General features: G+C 50.1%; 1 protein-coding gene across 5 annotated transcripts in view; it reads right to left on the reverse strand.

Moving 5' to 3' along the window:
• Positions 1-10,019, reverse strand: part of MARCHF2 (membrane associated ring-CH-type finger 2) — a 34,584-nt gene extending 24,565 nt beyond the window's left edge. The window contains exons 1-2 of one of the 5 annotated variants that reach the window (XM_026797560.2): positions 9,914-9,979; positions 8,752-8,964 (exon numbers count right to left, since the gene is read on the reverse strand). In XM_026797560.2, coding sequence (XP_026653361.1) covers positions 8,752-8,852 — 101 coding nt within the window. In that variant the 5' untranslated portion in view covers positions 8,853-8,964; positions 9,914-9,979. Of the gene's footprint in view, positions 1-6,749; positions 7,236-8,751; positions 8,965-9,611; positions 9,744-9,913 lie in introns of those variants that run through there. The other 4 variants (XM_005494223.4, XM_074528479.1, XM_005494225.4 and 1 more) reach the window with 4 other exon arrangements.
• Between the last annotated feature and the right edge of the window lie 194 nt (positions 10,020-10,213).

The raw sequence follows: 10,213 nt of genomic DNA on the forward strand, positions 1-10,213 counted from the left end.
CATGGCCTTGCCCCAGGGCTCTGTTGGGGCTGGAAGGGAATGGCCACCCTGCTGTTCCTCAGGAAATGCACAGGTTTCTGTTACGAGTTCTTTGGTGTTTCCTTGTCAGGGTCCAGCCCAGGGTGGAACCTGAAGTCACTGCTTTAATATCTGACTCATGCCATTCAGCAAATATGAAGGAAAAGCAGCAAGATTTTCATGGTTAGTAAAGAAGCAACTGGAATCCAAAGACAACATCTGCAGTGCACTCGGGTCCAGTCACATACCCAGTGGAACATGAACCATCGTGTACAGCCAAGTCAGTCCCCTTCCTGATCCCTGAAGGATCAGCACACCAACACAGCCTTCTCTCACAACTGTCAACAGCTCATCCAACCCAAACCCAGTGTCACAGAATCATTCAGGTTGGAAACAGCCTTTGAAATCATCTCGTCCAACTGCTCCCCCAGCACTGCCAAACCCAACACAAACCCATGTCCCCAAGTGCCACATCCACAATTTTTAAATCCCTACAGGGATGGTGATTCCACCACTGCCCTGGGCAGCCTGTGCCACTGCCTGACCACCCATTCCATGATGGAATTTTTTCAGCCCAAACCTCCCCAGTACAATTTGAGGTTGTTTCCTCTCTTCCTGTCACTCATTTCCTGGGAGAAGTGAATGACCCCCACCTGGCTGAACTCTCCTTTCAGGGAGTTTTAGTGAGCAAGAAGGTCCCCCCGAACTTCCTTTTCTGAACAGTCAACTCCCTCAGCCACTCATCATCAGATCTGTGCTCCAGCCCCTTCCCCAGCTCTGTTTACAGCAGAAACATCCAAATCTCAGTGTGAGAAACAAGACCCAAACAGCTGGTTTAAACCACACACTGTTTTTTTTCTAAGCACCTGTGTTTTCTGAGCCCATTCCTTGGGGATGCATTTCTTGCACACATTTTTTTAAAAAGTCTCTGAGACACTAGATTTATTATCAACATCCCTTCTGCTGCCACAGTTAGACATTAGCAAATAAATGGGAAGGCTCTTCTCAGCAACATTTTGCATCCTCAGCTTCTGAGCAGATCCAGAATATAAAGGGCTGAATTTATAGATAATTACTCAAACTGAAAAGACCCCAAACCCTGTCTGTGGAAAGCTGTCTCAGAAGACTGAATTCTGCACTAGAATTCCAAAACTCTAACATGTGCAGCAATATGAGTCAGTCCCTGAAGAGCAGCTTGTGCTCTGTCACTCCCCAAGGCAGAGACCAGGCTGGTGCAGGATCCTGCTCCATGGCTTAAGTGAAACACATCTGCAGGATACTCTCCCTTGCCAGTCCCCATGCACTGCAATGAGATTTGTAATCCAGTCTATATCATCCAAAGGGCAATGAGGTGGGCAAAACCCCCTCAAAAGACTGCAGAGATCTGGTTGGACCAGTGCTCTCCATGCAGGAGATGTGCCCAGCAGAAGTAAGCAGGAGTCAAGGAGCTAAAAGGTCCCCTAGCTCTGCTCTCCATGTTTGACTTTGAAGATGGATGAAACAGTTATTTCTCCCAGACAGGGAAACCACAGCACACCAGATGAACATCTGGATCAAAGCCACAAAGGGAAAAGCACAATCAAGATGAGAATGACAGCAGGAAAAGCTTCAGCCAAATAATGGCAGTAATGGGGACTGTCAGGGGCAGGTTGTGGCCTGTCCACTATGAATATCCCAACCAGTGTAAAGCCTTGGAGCAATCCTGTGGCTTTGATAGGATCCAGAGCAAACCTGCTCTGGGTGCAGAGTGTACACACCAGCTCCTGGGCAGACTGGCTTCCCTGGGACATCTCCACCAAAGAACACCCAACACGTGAGGCTGCCAGCAGCCAGCTCTGCTCTTCTCACTGAGCAACCCATTGCCCTGACTGCTGGAACCCAGCCCTGGCCCCTCACCCATGGTCCCACAGAGATAACCAAGTCGTGCAGCCAACAAAACCCACCCATCTGTACACAAGGACTTCTTTTATTTTTAGCAGGTAACCCATTCACTGATGGCAAATCAGAGCTCTGACCCCTGCTCACATGAGCTCATGTTTAAGCCTGGGTGCAAAGCTTCCCAGCCTGCTTTCCAAAGCCCTTTTAGCCACTTTGGGCACACAGACACTGAGTTTTCTAATCATATGATCCTGCAAATGTCACCAGTGAACTGAAGATTTTCAGTTGCCAAAGGGCATTTCCTAACATTAGTGCTTTCCTTTTCATCACTAAAACTGGATTTCCCAAATCCTGGTCCTACAACCATCTGAACATCTCTCTCCATCTCGAGGGAGACCGTACAAAGAATTGCTTGCTGCACACATCTAAGCACCTGCTCTCACACACTGCATCTCACACAGCTAATGCACATCTCCCCACAGCTCAGGTTCAGTCCCAGGTGTGCAGCACATCCTCCAGTACCAGTTCTGCCTACTGAGGCACCAGCCTCACCAGGGTACCCGTGGCTCTGTGCTCTGGCTTAGTGGCAGGGCATCCCCTTCTCCACATCTGGCCTCTACACCCTCACACCCAAGATCACACACCTAGGGCTGCCACCAGAGACACAGATGGGATGAGTGGCCTGAAGTGCTCCCTGGTACTGTTCAAAGGTCGTGTTAAGTGGTTTAATCTAAAGAAAACCAAAACAAAATAAACAAAACCAACCAAACAACAACAACAAAAACGAAAGCAAAAAAACACCAAACCATCTCCCCCCACCCCCCAAGAACCAAACCCACACTGGGCTTTGTTCTCAGTTTTGTTTGTTTAAACATACTTTCTGCTGAGGGTTGAAAGCCACAGTATTATTTTGTTTGTTATTAAAAATACTATTTTATACATCAGGTGACTCCCCAAAGTGACCCTGCAGGTCTCCCATGTAACACCTTAACAGTACTCAAAAAGCCAGCTCAGGATCTGCCCCCAGCTGAGCCATCAGCAACTCTTCCCATCGCTCAGGGCCTCGGAGGAAATCTCATTATTCCTGTGCTCAGAAGTCACCTGAATACAACAGTCCTAAGGTCAGGGTGCAAGGAGCCCTGTCCAGTGAGAAAAGTGACGCAGCATTTATGGCATATGCCTCAATATTCAATAAAAGATCTGATGCCATCTGAAGCAACAGCTTCTAAAACATCTTAAAATTTGGTAAATAACAGAGGGGAAAGCATTTCACTCCCCAGGAGCTTCACTATTTCTGCCCCGCCTGCAGCATTTAGCTGTCAAGTTTCAGCTGAAGGAGATGCTGTAAAAACTTCAGCCACAACTTGCTCTTCAGAGGATGCCAGTGGAGCAATGCTGTGAGTCAGAGCCAGGGGACAGCCCTGACCCTGGGCTCAAAACAAATCCCAAAAAGCAAGGGGAAAAAAATAAGCAAGGCACAACGTTCTGGGAGCTTGGGAACCTTCTGATAAAACTTCACACCAGGAAACTCCTCCTACACCTCCAACAGCAAAAGCTTCGGGCTGACTCCAGAGGCTCACCAGCCTCATCCCTGGGGCAGAGTTTAAAAACAGATGCTCCAAGTCTAACCCTGTAACACTCAGGAGGAGGCCAGAAGCTCAGAGGACACCGCCTTTCTGGACTCCTGTGTTTGTCACATTGGTACATGACCACAGCTCACTTGGCTGGGCTGCTTCTCCACTATTTCAAACACTCACTTGCTAACTCAAGGCTTCACTCACTGGCTGCTACTGCTGGGGACAAACAATCCTAACTTCTCTATATCCAGAAACTATTTAGACATATTCTAGAAGCTCTCTGAAGTCTTGATTATTTAGATTATTGGAAATGAGTTTGCAGACACAGATGAAGAGATAGTCTTCCACTTCCATTTTTTCTGAGGAGACGCCAGCATCTGATTTCTATTCCCCAAGCAAAATACTGCAGCAAGCCTTGGTGATCAGTAATTGCTGTTTTCCAAAGCCAACATCCACACACATCCCTCCTCTTCAAAACATCAGTATATTGGATTCACTTCTGCAGTAGTTTCACATCATCTCCATGTCCTGAAGCAATGGAAAACTGTTGGCTGGCAAAGAGGAAGGTCCTGAGGCACAGCTCCTGTGGGTCTTGGTGGGGCTCCCAGCAGGTGATGACCCCAAGTTTTAAACAAGGCCAAAGGGATGGGTCTCATGTGGACACAGCAGAGCTGCAATACAGCAGAGCTCCCTTCATTTCAGGGTACCTGTCATATTGTTCATTCACTGTTTTTCAAACAAGTTTTCTTCATTGCCTAATAAAGTTACTCAATATTCAAAAGGAAGCAAAAGGTTCAAGCTTAGATGCTGAGAAAAAAAAATCAGTATAAAAAGAGGAAGCCTAAAGGATGATTTTTTTCTTGCTGTGCTTGAGAACAATTAGGCTGTATGCTACAGCTGGAATGCCAAAATGAACAAAGTTATCTCAGCTCTTTTGAGACTTGCTATCTGCCACAAGGCTGTATGAAAGGAAAGTTTACTGCACTTTGATTACCAACATCTGGAAAAACGAATTGCAACATTAGAAGAAAACTCTTTGCAGAGGGTATCTCCAATCAAAATTCAAGTCATTTTAATAACAAGTTTCATAAGGGAACAACCAAAAACCAGCTGGGGCATGAGGAACACCTGTGACTCCTCTGAGGATTCAAAAGACATCAGCTTTTAAAGATGAACAGCAGCACAACTCACTACAAAATGCAACTGCAGAGTCTCTGCACCCACATCCCTCTGCATTTTATCACTCTTTCCAGGGAAAGAAAGATGCATTAAAAAGACTTGAAACTGAAACCATGAACCAGGGTGGAAAAAAATGTATTATCATGCCTACAAAACAATTCTTGCAGAGTGCTGTCCATCACTGGGGACAACAGCCAGCCCAGCAGATACAAGCACAGCCCTGCCCTGCTAAGGGACCATAGCTGTGTGGCCTCTCACATCTCTCTGCACCCACGTGCTTTACAAAACAGCAGCAGCAGACACTTCTGTTCCCGCCCTACTGCTCCAGCGAGCTCCTCTTTAAACAGAGGCAGCCTCTGCAGCAAGGTCAAAGCTCAAGTGCTCCCCAGTCCTGCACAGTCCCTTGCCAGGCAGTTGCAGTTTGTTCAGAACAAATGGATTTTCCAGCTGTGTGTAATACCTCAGGAAACAGAATTTTGGTGCAGCAGTAACACATGCACCAGATCAAGACTGCAGTGCCCACACACCACAGAACTGGTCAGTCCCTCGAAGGGCACGACTCAGGAGGATGCAACACATTATTTCAGGACTGGGAAGCCCAGGTCAGAAAGAATCTGCATTCTCCCCAGTATTTTCCTTCTTGGTTTATAAAGCACCACTTACACTGCTGTACAGATAACAGCACTGTGCTTGGAGGTGAGCTGAGCTGGAACAATCCACAGCAAAGGCCGGTGCAGCCCTGCCTGCCCTGATGCTCAGGGAGCCACTGCACGAAGCCAGGCACACACTCAGCTCCCAGGAGACATTTCATCTGCAATTTAACTTCACTATTTCTATTTTTCAACCTAGCTGTATCACAAATCTCTTCAGAACGTTCAGCTTTCAAAGAGCTTTCCAGCAAAGGCACCAGCAGAGGCAGCGTGTGACTCACCAGAGCTCCAGAGCAGACAGACACCCAGTGAGAGCATGGCCATGGCCAGCCAGAGAGGAGGAGTCACTGATCCCAGCCAGCAGCACCCCTGCTCCCTTCTGCCCACTCCTTACTGCTTCCCTCCTCAATCCTCAAGTGAAACTTCACAATTGCTATCTGTGCTGAAAACTCTCTCAGTTCAGTTTGCAATGTTTTGCTTAGGCTGCATTCTTAGTTTTTCTGGACACGGGCCTTGTCTGATTTGTCTGCAGGGAAGTACAAGAAAAACTGGGAGGACATAAATTGAAAACAGTCCAGAAATGAAGTTTACCTTTCCCCTCCCACCACTCTCAAATCTAACCCCAAAAAGCTTTCAGCTGAAACAGAACTAAAGCTCTCAAAGCTTTGAACAAAGAAATCCCTGTTCAAACCAAGACTACATGAGCTGGATGTGTTCTCCTTTTTGCAGAAAAGTGCTTTATAAGATAAGTTTGATTTGTTTGTATTTTTATTTCCTGAGCCAGTGCTGCTCCCTGTCCCTTGTTTTCTCTTTTTAGGAACTGGGGGAGAATGTTTCCTTCAGTTTTGATCACTAATTTTGTGACAACTGATTATAATTGCAACTGCACTTACAGCACTTCTGTCCTTGAGGTTAACCACACAAAATCATGTCAGGTTCTAAAAAGTTTCGTTAGAATTGCTACAAAAAAATCTGGAATAAAACTTACAGATGCCTATCTATTTGAAATGGGGGCAAATGACAGATTCCAAACTGTAACACTGTTCTAGAGAGGCCTGGGCCAGGAAAAGTATTTGCAAGGCAGATGGGCAGGAAGAGCTGCAGGTCAGTGCAGCGCCTGTTGGGCTGCTCCCTTCACTGGAGGATGCAAGGGTTCAGTCCCTGCCCCAGGACATGCCAGCAGCCCCTGCTTTCAGGATGTTGTCATTCTGCACTTCGCCTTCAGTGCTTAGGGCTCTCACAGGCTGTCACTGCCCAGCAGGAGAGGCACATTCCATCCCCAGGAAAGGTACACAGGACCTTGAGACACTCAGTAGTGACTTCCCTACTTTCACCCAGTAAGATGAGCCACCAAAAGCTCTCCCAAACCAGCTGCAGTGGGGAACCCAATCTCCCAGCTGAGCTGCATTGCTGCTGCAATGAGCTACAGCGGAGCTGGTCTACTTACAACAAAGATCACAAAGGCACAGGTTCCAGGGAACAGCTGCTACAGCTGGAGCTGGAGAGAGAACAAGACCAGGACTGGAGAGGTGGAGATCCTGCTGTTTACGTGCATGACATGAACTGTGCTGATAAGCCATGAATTTGATAAGCCACACTTGATAAGCGTCAGCACAGATTAATGCGTCACTTCAGCAGCCAGCAAAGCTGATGTACAGATTGGTGGAGGCCCACTGGCCCACCCTGGCTGGGTGCTGCACTCCTTTCCCTTCACAGAAAGGAGTCCCAGGGTTCAGTTTACCTCATGGCTTGTGTGCCCAGGTGTGCCTCCAAGAGGACAAGAGTCAGTAACTGAGACCATTTCTCTATTGTGGGAAAGGCTGGAGCTCAGAGCAGGCAGAAGCATAAGGTTAACCTGAGTAAATTAGACTGGGAGGGAGAAGAGACACACCAGCTCAAACTTCAGTCTAGAAGGAAAAAAAAACCTAGTTTGGAAAGAGAAACTCTGAAATCTCCAAATATCCAAAGCTAAGTCAAAGGCAAGTGGAGAAAAAATAAACTTATCATGTAGTTTATAGTTCACAATGCTGGATTCCTCCCTTCATTCTCTAAGAAAAACTTCTGTAGTCTTAGTGTGAAAAACCAAGATATTTTAAACAATAGTGAAACAAGTCCCCAAGTGCTCATTTTACTTTGTGCCTCTACCTGCAGAAGTACTACAAAGTCCTGTCCTGAGGACTTGCAACCGTCCCTCAGACTCACAGAGTCTCAGAGCCCACACCAGGCTCAGCTTGCCATGGATGCATTTTGACTTTGCTGTTTCAAGGAAACAGTGCTTACTTCCTCCCAGGGAAACATGGTGTGCTACACTTGCTTGATGCAGGCCAGCATCAATCAGCTGGAAGAGGAAAGGGCCTCTCCCAGCATCCACAAGGCAAGAACTCTGTGGGAAGCTGCTCACAGTCAGTACATTTAGCTCTGCTCATCTGCATGGCCCCTTGGCGTCCAGCACAGCGTGACCTCACCCTGCAGCCTGTGCAATCCACAGCAAAACAGAGCAAGCACATCCAAAATGAGGAACATTAGTTCTGATACCATTTTGTGTTTCCACTCAGGCAGTGGTGCTGATCAGCTAACCACACACAGGCACCCCAGCTATACAGCTGGTATAGAGTGTCCATGAACTACACATTAGGGTCACACTTGGCCATTCCCTGTGCCACCTGCTCTGCTCTTGGCAGTTTAGACTTTCCTACTGGTGCAGGCTGCCTGCAACGCTCCCCTGTGTGTGCTTGGGGGGAATCAGACCTTCTGTCCTCAACCAGAATTATTAAATTCACTGTCACAGTGCATATAACAAAGGGATTTTAGAGTCCCAGCTCCCTTCCCTTTGAGCCTCTGTTTCTGATGGGTGACACACCATCACAGCTTCAAACACACCTGAAAAACGAGGGCACTTCCAGCCTCCAAGCACTCCCCTGCATAATCCTTTGGAGATGCAGAAAAGTGTTCAAACACTTTAGCTTTGGAAAGCCAAGACTAACGTCCAGCTGTTCAGAGGATTGTACTGTGCATGTGGGAGTGGCAGCCAAGCAGGGCTTTATGTCCCCACAGCCAAAGCAGCTGCCAACCACAGTGACATCACAGGCATTCTCAACCAGAACCTGGAAAAAGGTCAAGAAAGTGCTAGAAACTGCATCAGAAGGGAAAGACACAGATAAATGCTTGTTGGAAGGAGAGTTGAGCAACAGAATGAGAGTGCCAAGGAAAATGAAGGGCTGGTAATAGAGAGGGTTAAGAGAGGAGGAGAAACAGTCCCTTAGGGATGAGCAAATAAAGGCCACAGGGCTGGATGAGAATCACATCCCCACTGACAGATTCTTCATCACACACATCAGGGCAAGGACAGAACACTGAATACAAACAAGCAGAATAAAAAACCACAGCTGCCTTGGATAACCCTGACACTTCCAGCTCACCATCATCATCCCCAACATGCAACACCTCACCTGCCTGCCTGCAAGATTCGAGCTCTGCACAGCTCCCTCCAACAGGACAACAGCCTAAACTCTCCTCGGTCCAGCAGCACCATGCAGAGGTATCGCCCCATGCCTTGGTGGCACCATTTCTGAGGGCACTACAGGCAAGCAACTTCACACTCCAGAAGCCTCCAAGACCACTGCACGGCGTTCTGGTTTGTAATCTTGGTCCCCCCACCAGATCTAGACACAACAAGAGCAAGTGTTTGAGACTGCAACAAAAACACTTCCCATGTCACAATCACTTTCCTGTACAAGAGCCACAGGCGTGTCCCTTGGATAAATCCCACAAACCAGCAGTTCTGGCCTGTCACAATCAGCTAAGAAACCTGAGTTTAAGCGAGACAGAAAGTTAAAAACTGCCAGTTTATGAAAAGTCCATCACAAACCCTAAGCTTACACCACGGAGAAAAGCAGCTGCTGCTCCAGCACAGGACTGCAGCAACTTCTTCAGCTGCGCTGTGACATCGAGCTCGTTCTCTTGGGAAATCTCTGCACACGAGGCAGCGTGGCTGTGTGCTCGGGAGGCAAAACAGGCTCCAGAACGCTCTCAAACATGTGAAAAAAAAGGTACGGGAGCCCAGAGGCAAAGAAAACTTTTCCTAATCACTGCTTACACCCAGGGAAGAAGAATCTAATGAACAAACAGCGCTTCTCAAACCTCCGGCACTTCTGTCACTGGTCATATTTGTACGCGACAGCCCCGGCGCTCCCGGGGGGCAGTGGCAGCCCGGCCCGGCCCGGCTCGGGTCCGCCCAGCCCGGCCCGGCCCGGCAGAGCCGCGGCTCACGCGCGGGGGCCCCGCACAGCGAACACGGCGCAGTCCGTACCGGCGGCAGCGTCTCGCACGGGGCCCGTGCGGGCAGCGGGGCCGGCGGCAGCCGCTCCGGGGGCGAGGCCCCGAGATCTGCAGCGCGGCTCCGGCTCCCCAGCACGAGCGGCGCCGCACACCGGGGCCACCCCTCGGCGGGGACACCGGGAGGGCTGTCAGGGCTCCCGGGCCCGCCCGCCTCGGCCCGGCCCGGCCGGGACGCCGCTGCCGCGGCCGCAGCCCCGCGCCGGAGCGCTGCCCGGGCCGGTGGGCGCGGCGCGGGGCGTGGGGCCGGCCCGGCCGCCCCCCCCCGTCCGGTACCTGCGCTCCCGGCGCCCGCGGCCCCTCAGCGCGGCGCGCGCCGCCCCAGCGCCGGCTGCGGCGGCCGCCGGGCCCCGCCCCCCAGCGCTCGCCCGCCAATCCCCGCCTGTACCGCGCTGACGCACTCCCGAGCGTCCAATGGACTGCGGGTAACCCGCCAACGTAGCAACGCGACCCCGCTGGCAACAGCCGGCGGCCAATAGCGGCCCTGCGGCCACGCCCCGCCCTCCCTCCGCCCCGACACCCGGGCCACGCCCTCCCCTCTTGCTCCGCCCCCAGCCCAGGGCCCGCCCCCGCACT

This window comes from Zonotrichia albicollis, chromosome 29 (assembly GCF_047830755.1).
Source record: "Zonotrichia albicollis isolate bZonAlb1 chromosome 29, bZonAlb1.hap1, whole genome shotgun sequence".
NCBI lineage: Eukaryota > Metazoa > Chordata > Aves > Passeriformes > Passerellidae > Zonotrichia > Zonotrichia albicollis.